Source organism: Amphiura filiformis, unplaced genomic scaffold, assembly GCF_039555335.1.
Source record: "Amphiura filiformis unplaced genomic scaffold, Afil_fr2py scaffold_44, whole genome shotgun sequence".
In the NCBI taxonomy this organism is placed as follows: Eukaryota; Metazoa; Echinodermata; class Ophiuroidea; order Amphilepidida; family Amphiuridae; genus Amphiura; species Amphiura filiformis.
The window spans coordinates 634561-647816 of record NW_027305508.1 but is presented as its reverse complement, the minus strand read 5'-3'; the positions used below and the strand labels follow the sequence as shown (position 1 = coordinate 647816).

Below are 13256 nucleotides of genomic sequence, written 5' to 3'. Positions count from 1 at the left end.
GACACGCAGCGTATATCTACCAAATACGCGCTGATGATGACAAATACGCGTATCATGCTTGTTTACTGCTTGTATGTACGCTCATGAATGGAATGAGTTGGTTTTATAATTAATTGATTGATGCATGCTGTACAGTGTAGTGGGTCTGTGGTTCTACTGCCGTCTTTGCTTTTTTTTTTTTTCGTGCTTTTGCATTTATTTATTGTTCTCTTTTATAATATTTTAATTCTTTTCGTGCTGCCTGTTTAATAATCTCATCAACTGTGTGTGTTTTATTTGCAGTTCTTGTTCTTGGTTTATTTGTTTGTTTCATTTCAAACGTTTTTATTTTGTTTATTTGTTTGCTTGTTTTCCCACAAAACTTATAGGCCTATCATTGCTTTGTTTACTTCAGTGGTTAGATGACATGTTTTGCTATCAAATTAGGCCTATTTTTCATATTTTGCATGATAACGTATAGGCCTATTGAAACTTTTTTTTATTTAAAACGAATTGTGTTTTTAAATGTTTTAAAAGAGATATTAATTTCAGCCGAAGTTCGCTAAGTATGCCTATTATAGGCCACAGCAGTGAGGAGGGCCTTCCCATAGAACAATTCTTGAAAATTCCACATTTAACGACAACGGGAACCTCATCATTGAAATACGTACAAACACGGTCATGCTAATAACAGCTTAATATGTATGTAAACAAACGGGCGCTTCAAGATTTCTTTGCTTGTATCGATTTATAACGTTTAGATGATGCAAACCAGGTTCTTATTGTTGGAAGCGCCCATTATTTACATCATTTATCCATTAAAACAGTATGTATCCATAGGAGTATGAAAACCAGCGAAATGTTTACGAAGCTGGTTAGTCTCGTACCCAGATGAAAATCGCTATGCACTGCCCTGGTAGTCTTTATTATGAGCGCCCGCTTGAGGCCCACATGGCTAACATTCTTTAGAGCATAGACTAGTACTGCATGAGTCATGATTGTCGACTCGTGCACTCGTGTACAACAACATACACTGAATACTGTACTGTGTGAATTAATAAAATACGGGCAGAATCATTTTATTTTATCACACTTCTGCCTACACAACGCCATTTTTACTCCAGTTCCCGGAAGATACACAATTTATTTACATATATATTAACGTTTATGTCCAGATAAGGCCAGTATATGTGTTTAATTTCGCTCTAGTTTGAGCCTCGACTCGTCATGTTTGTAATCATTTGTTGTGCTCAGGCATTACACAGTGCATTGACACGCTGGTGCATTCCATGGCTTTGCTCAGGTTTGCAATACTCACAGAGTTTTAGCCGTCATCACGATCCCATCAATAAATGGAAGTTTAATTCCTGGTTCTTTATTTCATATCAAAGTTTTAGCCTCATATTAAATATTTTCTATAAATAGGGCTAAATTCAACCTTGTTTTGTTTGAGGTCTCAATAGAAATATTTCTTGCGTAAAATGGTATCGCCCAATACAGGGGTGTAGGGTTTGAGAAATGTTAGATGTGGTTGATAATGGTCATGTGGCTAATTGATTTTATTTGTAAAAAAGAAACTACTGATTCCAATGTTGATGATTAATGATACATTGCAAGTACTTTTCATGAATCTTTGCTTTTAAGTATAATTTCCTTCCACAAATCAACTCAACATTTTAGGTTTATACCCCATCCAAAAATGATGAAGTCACATGTGAGAGAATGGTCTTTACCCTTTGAGGACCAACATGAAAATGATGACGTCAGAGTTGCTACTCATTCGATAATATGCTTTACTCGCAAAGCATCATGGGGGTTTTACTCTTCACTGCTGTAATTATAGGCCTAGCATTTTCAATTTATACATTTTGATTTGCCAAAACTTTACTTACTTTGAAGCAAGAATTTTTCTGTTATATTTAAAATTGATTTATAGGCCTAGCATGCATTTTGTTTTACTTCTTGTCACTTTCTTGAAAGGTCTACTGCAAATTTATACTTTTACTGCGGTAAGTTTATGCAAAACTTTGGCTTGTGCTATTTTCTTTTTCCGTTTTTCAAAATGGTGTTTTTATAGGCCTATTAGTTTGATTTGTTTTTCATGTTGAATTTTTTACGTTATTAAATTATGCCTATAAATCGGTGTCACGTCAATATAGGCCTATTGCAGTGTTTGTTTGAAATTGTGTCTTATTTTTTATCACGCAAATATTAATGCTTGTAATGAATTATTATTGTTATAATTATTTATTTATTTTACACATTTAATATTTTAATTCATCAATAGGCCTACATGCTTCTTATAATATTCCTACTTTTAACTTCTTTATTTGCAATTTTTGTCAAGTTGTTTTCTTTCGAAGTGTTTCTTTGTTTCTTCCATTCTTTGTTTATTGGTTTCTTCCTGTTTATTTAGTTCTTAATTTTTTAATTATTTAGTTATTCAAATAACCACCAATTAACAAAAATGTATTTTATTCATCATATTAGTTTATTGAATTATACTTTGTTTACTGATCATGTTTATTTTTTTTACTAACAAATTTATTTTATTCATCTAATATTTCCTTATTTTTAAAGTCCAGTTTGCAATTTCCCTCCCTAATCCCCTAAAAAGCAATAAATAAAGAATATTATTTGAATAAATCAAGAGAATATAAAAATATGGCAATAAAAGCAAAACCGCAACCCAAGCACCCAGGCCCAGTCACAGTAGTCACACCGGTGTGACTCTCCTCATGAAGTCACCGGCGCCAAGTCACTCTGTAGAAACCAAGGAGGCTGGCTACCCGGCTATTTCAGACCGGCGATATGGAAAACCGAGGTGTAGTTTCCGATGGAGTGACATTGATGTGACATCGGCGTCACACAGATGAGAATCTTGCAGTGTACCTCTCTATGCATCTGTTATTATGCAAACATCATGTATTCTTAAACTTCTTTCCCAACATACTATCATCAAACTATCAAGCTTACCTATATGCTACTGATGCTACATGTGTATCATCATCTTCAGATACAAATGGGTTCTTCAATGGAAACTTATGCTTCTCTCCATTCTGTAGAAGAAAAAGATCAAAATCAAAACAAGTTTCTCCCAGATTTCTTACACTGATGTAACAAGCCCATACTTTTGACAATTAAAGAATCCATTTCTTAAATGGAAAAATATTATTTTTTGTAGGGTTCCCCACCGACGGGAGCTCAGGACCACCAACCCAGAATATTTTTATGTGCCATGAAGAATGTAATGTTTGTCTCAGAAAATACACTGGTTCTCCTCATATTGATAGTTACCTCAGACAGGGATAACTTGTTACATCACTGACAAACATTGACTTCAAATAGCAAATGTGACAAACCCAGAGTTATTCGCACAGGGATTTTACTACCAATACTGATTACCCACCACATATCCATTGAGTTTTAAAATGACATTGCCTCTATTTTTTTAATATCTTGCTACAAATATGTGTATAATAGGCAAAAAATATTGTATTTTGTTACTGTGTAGGTCAATAAAGTCCCAACTTACAGACATTTAAATTCACATAAGCGTGCGCCAGCCAGGCAACGCGCAACTAGCACAAGTGCTGCGTCAAGCTGCGTACATGCCGTACTATATCAATATACAATGTTATGAGTCTGTTTTTTCCATCTATTATAAGCAAACAAACAATTAGTACCTACCATCTTTAAACACTGCTGTGAGAAATTATGGTTGATGAATGTTGCCTCCAGAGCTAAATTACGCGGTGAGTTCATATGGTTGCCTTCTTCTTGCGGTGGCTCAATGGCTGTCTCATTCACTGTCAGTAAATCTGATTAAGGAAGGAAGGAAGAAATGAATGAAAGAAAATTAAATTTCATGGAATAAAAGCACAATCTATTAAGGTATTTTTAATTCACCTTTTCGGTAAATCCCTTTGTAGGTAGACCCGAGATGTCAACATTTGACATACACATCATTTAGCGAACATCGTTAGTACGGTTTCTGGTGTATTTGAAAGCTGTGAAGTGCACAGTAACAATGTGTGCATTGTGCGACAACATCAGAGGTCTACCCGCAAAGGCTTATGGGATTTACCGTAAAGGTGAAGAGCAATGTTAATTATAACTCAGACAATTATAATTATAAAACAGCATGAAATGTATGACCCTGCTACTTCTTTTGTGTCCTCTCACCAAAGAAAACCATTGCTAGAAACACTGTTGAGCCTGTAAGACATTCAGTGCAAGGTCCTTCCTTGTACAGGCCTCCTCAAAGAGCACCTCTGTTGCAATGGGCTCCATACACCCCCTATGGAAGATAGGGCCTTAATCTTCCACACAGAGTGTGAATTTGAAATGGGTTACCTGAATGGCTGACTCCATTTGAAATCTACACCCCCTGTGTGGGAGGTAAATATATAAGGTCATGTATTCCATAGGGGATGTACGGATTTCAAATATAGCCCATTGCATTGCAACAGATGTGAACACAGTGACTGTGAAGCTTATAACACAAAAGATTACACCAGCTAAACAAAAATCACAAGTTTGCCTCAGAATTTACAGTTGTCCACAATTTCTTATTACTTCAGACAGGGATAACTTATCACATCATTGACAAACTATGTAGATCAGGAGTCAAGGCATGAACCCACCGGCTCCAATTTATTCACTCTTTTTATTTAATTTATTATATATGGTCATTTTCACGGTAAAGGGTGTAACTTTGGATTTTTAACATTTTGATCCGTAGTGTTCTAATAAAGCCACAGAATTCCATGATTTTTGGCCACATAAGTCACCTAGTTAGCAGCTACCTTGGGTAGCATAATCATCTTTGGGAGTTACTGCGTTCAGTTTTAGCAGGCTTAAATGTACTTAATATTGCCATTTTGAAAAACTATAAAAAACAGTAACATTTTTGTAAAACCCTGTGATTTCTTCAGTTAGTTCATGGATAATTTTTCTTATCCTGAAAGTATGGTCATATGTTCAGTAAACACTGCCACATTAGATTTAATTGTGAACAGCCCTGTATTTTTTTTTTTTTTACTTCGATATTTGTCATTTCGGAGGCTTCATTTTCCGTTAACAATTGTTAACAAACTTTGTGGGTATAGCTTTGGTCCATAATTCTTGGTTATTTCTTCACTTCTTCTTGATTCATAACAGTTGATATCTTAACTTGAAATGGGTAACAAAAATTAGTCGATTTGCAAGCTTTTAAAATTTTTATAAAATCTTGACTTCACAGAGCCGATTTTCCGTTAACTTTTTGAAGCCTCCGAAACAAACTGTTCAGCTAGCTTGGGCAAATATAAATAAAAGAGCTCATCCAATCTATTAATCAAAATGTAGCAAAGTAGATCCTCAAGTCACTTGTTTTTAAATCGTGGAGATATATGTGACGTGTCATGTCAAAAGGAGACACTTTTGGGCAGGTTATGAATTTTGAGGTTTTTACATATCTTAAATATAGAGATATTTTGCTCCACAACACCGTTTTCTCCAATGAAATCGGATATTCCTAAGCGAAGATATTGAGTTCGGAAGTTATGGTTTTATAAAATTGGAAATTGAGATATCGGCCTTTAAAAATATTATTGACAATGTTGAGAGTAGGAATTAACTTGAAAAATGTCTCAAAAAATACATGATGCCAGTTATATTCCGGTCTGAAACTATTAGACAATATTTTTAACACTAATAACATCACAAATTCGCAAGAAACCCAAATTGTGAAAAAATCACCCACCGGCAGATTTTTGGCCATTTCTCCATTTACGATCCTGCCCAAAAGTGTCTCCTTTTGACATGTGACGTCACATATATCACAGTTTGAAAATGGGACCCAATACAAACTTTCCGTTAACACTTGAAGCCTCCGAAACAAATGAAGCCTCCGAAACAACAATCCTCTTTGCACATCTAAATTGGTGTGTTCCATATTGATATCTGCATTGTAATTGTTACTTGATATGTGCAGAATGTCATAAATTTAAAAAAAATTCATATTATGGTTAATGTTTGAAAAATATACTGATACCCAAGAAAGCCTGTTTCGGAGGCTTCACATGCAAGTTAACACCATGCTTAACGAATGGGTGAAAAAATTAATGTGTGATTAATCTACAATATCTGCTGCATAGAATCATTAATTCAATACACACAAGAAAATAACAGCTTAGATGATCACAACAGTGTTGTTTTCAAAAAAATACTTCTGCAATGTTTAACCATTGTTAACATGAAGCCTCCGAAACAAAAAAAAATGACTTGCTGTGATAATTTAATTTTTGTCACAACTGAAATTCAATACTTAGATGCAAAGCATGAAAATGGGTAATTGTGATATTTTTTACCTATTTTTTCATGTCAACTTGTAGTAGTTAGCCAAATATTTTACTTTTATGATCACCTGTGTTGTTAACTGAAGCCTCCGAAACACAAATCGCTTGAACTGCCAATTCTAAAAAATAACTCCAATTTCTGTGAAACTTGGCTGGTAGGTTCCTTTCATCAAGTAGTATTTGAACATGAAGTTAGACATTCAAATTATTTTAGGAACCCAATTAAAACTTAAAAAATATGTTTAAGGTTGGGAAATTTCCATTGTAAATGACACTTGATGTTAAAAATTTTCAAAACTGCAATAACAAACATAGCAAAACATGGTATAAAATTTAACTTATATCTGTTGACTTACTTTGGAATGGGATTTTACATGTATTCCAGCTTTCATGTCATAATTTTCTGAGCATATGTAAAATACATTTTTTCTTAGATTTTAACCAAAATGTTATGGAAATGTCAAATTTTTATTAGAAATCAAAAGATTTAAGCCTTGAAACATTATGTTACTGAAATTTAAGTTGCTTCTATGCATGATTTCAGTAAACAGAAACATATTTAAGTGGTTTGAAATTTTGACCCTAAAATCAAAAGTTACACCCTTTACTGTGAAAATGACCATATGTGACCCATCACATCAAAACAGACCACCTCACAGCAGAAATGAAAATGGAGATTTAAACACCTAGGATAAACTGCTGTTTTTTGGTTGAAAAGGACACCTTATTTGTTGAAATCAGATACAGTAAAAACGTTTTATGAGGCAAAACAAGCTCAGAATTCTTTTTATTATCTTTATATTTTCTAATCTTCTTTCATTATCTGCCAATGAAGCCAGCTGCCAAGTGGTCGGTTTTTATGTGATGGGTCACATATATCAGTTTGCTAGGGCTTTCTCCTGCATATAAATTTACTGAACTTGAGCAACAATATATGCTCATCATCTTTGTATTATTCATGCAAAGGTGATTGCTAAACTTATTACCACAATTATTCTAAAATGGTTCAAACTATGACAGAATTATAAATAACATACCAAATTCTGAGTCGTCTCTCTTGTCAAAGAATAGTTTCCCTTGTATATGCTGTAAATAAGAAAATAAATTCATTTACCAATATGTATGAATATGTTAGTGTAAAGTCACCAGGTATACTGGCTGTTTAATATATCAAAATGAATCTAGAATCCATTTCTCCATTATTTAAATTTTGAAAGTTTTTACAACTAAAGGGAGCAGCTCAAATGAAAAGCCATGTTTAATTTTAAAGCAGATTTTTAATATCTGGGTCAGTCCATGTGAAAACAGATTGAGTGTACACCCACCCTCTTGGATTTTGCTCTCCGTTGGCTCAGGGGTACCTTTCATGGATCCCTAGGTGAGGTCACAAGAAAAAATTCAAATTCCATTTAGTTTTGAATGGCGGGCCATCAAAGTTTGGCGACCTCGACCAAAATTGGGAATTTAAGGGGTCCAAATGACAAAGTGCTCTCTTTGAGGGGCACTTTCTTCTTAATTGAATCAGTTGTGATCCTCTTTTGAATGTGGTCACTCACTGGCTGTGTCTGAAATACCTAATGCCAAAAAAGATAGATTTGAATTTCGTTGGGATTTCAGAGGGGTCAAAATCAGCACTTCGTACTGTTCAATCAAATTATCTTGATTTTGAAGGACCCATGATAATGTCACAGTGCACTTATAGGTCCTAATTATGTTCAGAATGGATTAACCATATGCCAATGTCTATGAGCAATTCAAAAAAAGAGAAATTTCTAGACCCCCTACAGAATTTTAGGCCCCCTAAAGTGGTTCAGCCACAAATGGCGCTTAAAATCGGCCAATTTTGACACCTAATAACTTTAGGTGTACACCAGATATGAATTTCTAGTTTTTTGCATCTGAAAGAATGTAGTCTAATGTTACTAGGAACATAAGATTTGTTTTGTATTTTTGTGTTTTGATACTAAGTTGTTGGTCCCAAAAATCCCAATTTTTGACTAATAATGTACAGGTTATGGGTACAAAATGTCAATTTCAACATACCCTTTTTTCTATTTTTGATCACTTTATAGCAAATTGTCTTATTTATCCTGTTATTACATAGTTAACAACGTCCGATTTTGGTGTCTAATTATAGTTTTCTTGCATGAGAAATACAACTACATAACTTTAAAAAAACTGTACAAGGAACCAATGACCTCCTTATTACAATATGGATGCTTTTGGCAGCCATGTTGCAAAAAGAGGGTCATCGGTTCCTTGTATAGTTTATTAATTTGCTTAGTTGTATTTCTCATGCAAGAAAAACATATATAATACATTACCAAAATCAAACGTTGTTAACTATGGTCAGAATTCAAAAAAGGTCGTTGACCTATGAACATTTTTTCGTCCTAGCGCCTCCTGAAAGGTCTGACACATAACAAACTATACATTTTTGGAATCCTCATGACCATACGAATAATTTGATATATTACTTGACATAATTGGGAGCATTCTGAAAATTTGACCCCCATAACCTGTACTTTGCATGCGCATCGTTGCCAGGAAGTGCATTTTTGACCCCCTTAAAAATCCATACAGAGGATTAGAAAGTAGTTTTTTCTTATTACTTGACTCAAGAGCAACTTGGAATTTCAGGATAAATAATACAAATGGCTATAAAGTGATCAAAAATAAAAAAAACTATCATACTAAAATTGGCATTTTGTACCGTATCCTGTATGCATGGTATGTTAGGCAAAAATGACTATTTTTGAAAGCGTCAACTTAATACTAAAACACAAAAATACAAAACAAATCTTATGTTCCTAGTAACATTAAACTAAATTCTTTCAGATGCAGAAGACTAGAAATTCATAGCTGGTGTACACCTAAAGTTATTAGGGGTCAAAATTTGGCGATTTTAAGCGCCATTTGTGGCTGAACCACTTTAGGGGTGGCCTAAAATTCTGTAGGGGTCTAGAAATTTCTTTTTTTTGAATTGCTCATAGACATTGGCATATGGTTAATCCATTCTGAACATAATTAGGACCTATAAGTGCACTGTGACATTATCATGGGTCCTTCAAAATCAAGATAATTTGATTGAACAGTACGAAGTGCTGATTTTGACCCCTCTGAAATCCCAACGAAATTCGAAATCTATCTTTTTGGCATTAGGTATTTCAGACACAGCCAGTGAGTGACCACATTCAAAAAGAGGATCACAACTGATTCAATTAATAAGAAAGTGCCCCTCAAAGAGAGCACTTTGTCATTTGGACCCTTAAATTCCCAATTTTGGTCGAGGTCGCCAAACTTTGATTGCCCGCCATTCGCATAAACGAAATGGAATTTAATTTTTTTTTCTTGTGACCTCACCTAGGGATCCATGAAAGGTCCCCCTGAGCCAAAGGAGAGCAAAATCCAAGAGGGTGGGTGTACACTCAATCTGTTTTCACATGGACTGAGCCATCTCACAAATTTATTTTAGATTATAGATCGGTGACACACATATTTTCTGTCCGCATAACCAGGGACATTTTGAACACATGCCCTTATTTTTTTACTATTCAAATACAGTTTGATCAGCTCTTAATCGGCGGGAATCGTAAGGCTTTTGTCACTACACCGACAAGTAGACCCACATTAAAAGTGTCATAGTTGACCTGTCTGGTCTCTATTGTGCTTGTTAAAGAAAATAGACAACATATCTGACTTGAATGAATAATTTGTGGTGCTTCTGGAAAGATGTCACAAGACGATTCTCAAAATAAAATATATAGATATTAATCCGCGCTGTTATAAGGCCCGCCGATTACGAGCTGATCAAAGTATAGGTAACCAATAAGGAGTTGATGTCCCAGGTTGTAGTTTTCTTTTGACTTTTTGACCTTTTCTGTTGTTACAGATTGGAAAGTGTCCAACTGAAAGTATTTACAACCCCACACACCACATACACACAAATACTATACCTGCACTACAATATCCCAGGAATAGCCAGACCTTGTACAACACATGAGTGTAGCTAGGATGATATCAGTAGCAAACACATTGCCTTCACCAGCAAGCTGTATATTTAACACCACAAAAATATAAAGAAATAAGAAATTAATATGTGATACTCATCATGGAAACTGTTAAAAGAGTCAGGATATTTTAATTCTGAGGTTTGGCCCTGCAAGAAAGAACTTTTCTTGTGCTGTGTTTTGATCTAACTAACTCCCATCAAATTCGGCAAAAAGGCTTGAATCTTATGTTGTCTCTACCATCGCAAACTAGGAAGCAGAATTCCTTTCACACCGAGTAGGCCCCCGCTGCAGCAGCAGAATTTCAAACCGGGAGGAGCTGAGTGTCAGCAGATCGTAATTATGCAACCTGTGCGTCTGCTCCCATCCACCCTACATATGGTGCACTTATAGACCTTGAGGAGAGCACTTTTGGTTAGTGCATGCTCATGGTCGGTTCAACAAACTACCAAAACTAGTTATATAGGCTTTATCTTTAAGTACAAATGGCAAGACATTACATTTCAAAATTTTTACCATTGGAATCTAGGTTTGTCTCAGAGTTTACTTCCAGTCGTCCACAATTTCTTATTATTTCAGACAGGGATAACTTATCACATCATTGACAAACTGTATAGGTCTAGTCAGAGGTCATAGAATGAAGTTTTCTGGTATGCCTATTTGATATCATGGGTATAATTAAAGACAGAGATAAAAAGAATTTATCGTGTCTGATGTCACTGTCAATTACGATCCTTGATTGGTTTACACAGGTAAATAGGGCGTAAAAGGAAGACCGATCTATCTGGTGCTGATCGGAGAAAAGGAATAGCAGCAAATGGCGAAAAATATGTACTTTTACAAGGCAAAAAGCAGCATTTCTAGGCATTGTGGACATGGTGCCTTTGCCAATGAAAGTTTTCTACTATAACGACCTAACTTTTGAGATGGTTTGCATGTTTGAAGGTGCAAAATTAACAATAAGGCGCCCGGTTATACCGCCGCGTTCACCAAGTCATCATCAGGACACTTGTAAACAAACCGTGCTCGAATTTGATTGACAGATGACGTCAGACGCGATAAATTCTTTTCATCTCTGTCTTTAATTATAGCCCCGTCCAGCAGACACAAAATATTTGTATATTGAAGTGATCATCAGGAATTTGCCAAACCAGATAACCTAGGCCTAAAATTCATCCCAATTTGGTAACCCAACTCTCTGCCCATGGTCACTAACCTTTCGTATAACAGGATCATCTGTAGTAGTGACTTTGTGGAAGAGACGGTTGACCCTGGCTAACCTCTTCTCCAGCTTAGTAGTAACTCTATCATAACTCTTATCATAATACTCCAATTCGCCACACTTCTTCCTACGAATCAAAACAAACACAAATTCATACAAACCCACATATTAAAGCATGATTCAATTCAATATTAGATTGCTTAATCATATATTAACACCACGCTAGTTATGTCATTGTGAGACAACAATGCCTCGCATATCATATATTGTCAGCATTTTGTTGGCTGCTTTGGAAGCATCACCTCATGTCACCTACCACTCCATGCATTTGCTAATGTCAAAAAGTTTGCCTCAGAATTTCATGTTGTCCACAATTCTATTTTACTTCAGACAGGGATAACTTATCACATCACTGGCAAATTATAACATATGTAGGTAGAGGTCAAGTAATTTACAGTTCAAGTTTCATCTCTTCAAAATGTCAGGTTGTTAACTGTGTTTATACCTTTTGCATTCTTGTGCTTCCCTCATTGGATGTTGTGTCCTTGTTTTTACTTTTAGCATGACACAGTTATATATATCAATTGAAAATGACTTTCCCTGTTTTTATATGCTATGACTAGGTTCAATCATTATTATGACTACAAGTTAATTAACTGCTTTGCCATGCAACAAAGCAGATCAGCGTCTAAAAACTGTTTGCCTTCTCGATTTCTTGGATTTTCTCCTATTTCAAGTTTTGTTTACTTACAGGTCTTCTGGTTCCGGCATATCCGGCAACTTGAGTTTGTTGAGACGAAGGAAATCCAAATCTTCTACAACAGCCCATTCAGATCGTACTGTTACTGAAGCATTGCGAGCTTTAGGAGGTGCCTATAGAATAGGAAAAGAATATATGAATGATGACTAGTCAGGTTACTGCAATTGATAAGGCATCAGACTCCAGTGCGAGAGGTCCCGAGTTCGAGCCCTGGTGAGGCGAGGTTCTAAATTGTTCTTGTGAAAACAACCTGAAATTCCCCTGGACAAGGACCTAACCACCTTTTTTTCTTGGTTTACCCGTTACGCAGGGAGCTAATCCTGGTTGCAACGGTTATATGTAGGTAGACTAGGAGACTGCACCTATATTGACCTGCATCCCTCATGTCGTAAAATAGTTTATTAAGGTAGGTCTTGCCCCATGCATTGTGAGCTATAAATCCCCAAATTTATTATTTTATTTCACCCAGAACCCGATATCCTTTCTGAGGTCTATTTAAATGCACACTTTAGCCATATTTCCATCCAAAAATGAAACTAAGGGTCCAGGCTATTCACCCTAACTCCCAGAGGGTGGTTTTGTCGGAGGTACCTTATTAGAGGGTAGGACGCCTGCTTCGTGGGTGTGGCAAGGGTCAAGAAGAGAAGGCACACACGGCAAAAGGAGGGCAGAGTTGCTGCTTTTCAGTGCGGCCACCAGCGGTGCTATAAGCATTTCCCTTTCTTTTTACTTGTCATACATTGTATAGTACTTTGAACTCACATGCTGTTTGTTTTCTGGCCACCTGCGCTTGCCGTACTGCTTCTGAAGTCGCCGCACCTGCCTCTGTCGTTCCTTCTGTGCCTTGGTCAAGGTCTGCATGTTAGCTTGCTGGCGCTGCTCACGTCGCTCCCGATCTCGTCGAAGATTACGCTGAAATCAACAATAAGAAAAATATATCATAA

At 35.8% G+C, this 13256-nt stretch overlaps 1 protein-coding gene and 4 non-coding genes across 5 annotated transcripts in view; all 5 read right to left on the bottom strand.

Annotated features, from left to right (window-relative positions):
* LOC140144187 (eukaryotic translation initiation factor 3 subunit D-like) overlaps positions 1–13256 on the bottom strand; it is a 33823-nt gene that overhangs the window by 15566 nt on the left and 5001 nt on the right. Inside the window, exons 4-10 of the mRNA XM_072166013.1 lie at positions 13075–13224; positions 12304–12425; positions 11547–11679; positions 10277–10372; positions 7358–7406; positions 3670–3800; positions 2956–3038 (exon numbers count right to left, since the gene is read on the bottom strand). Coding sequence (XP_072022114.1) covers positions 2956–3038; positions 3670–3800; positions 7358–7406; positions 10277–10372; positions 11547–11679; positions 12304–12425; positions 13075–13224 — 764 coding nt within the window. The remainder of the gene's footprint in view (positions 1–2955; positions 3039–3669; positions 3801–7357; positions 7407–10276; positions 10373–11546; positions 11680–12303; positions 12426–13074; positions 13225–13256) is intronic.
* Positions 3232–3312, bottom strand: LOC140144198 (small nucleolar RNA R38). The gene has a single exon (XR_011857853.1). It is a non-coding gene; the product is annotated as a small nucleolar RNA R38 (small nucleolar RNA).
* On the bottom strand, positions 4517–4593 carry LOC140144200 (small nucleolar RNA R38). Its single transcript, XR_011857855.1, has one exon. It is a non-coding gene; the product is annotated as a small nucleolar RNA R38 (small nucleolar RNA).
* LOC140144199 (small nucleolar RNA R38) lies at positions 10860–10940 on the bottom strand. The gene has a single exon (XR_011857854.1). It is a non-coding gene; the product is annotated as a small nucleolar RNA R38 (small nucleolar RNA).
* Positions 11897–11973, bottom strand: LOC140144202 (small nucleolar RNA R38). The gene has a single exon (XR_011857857.1). It is a non-coding gene; the product is annotated as a small nucleolar RNA R38 (small nucleolar RNA).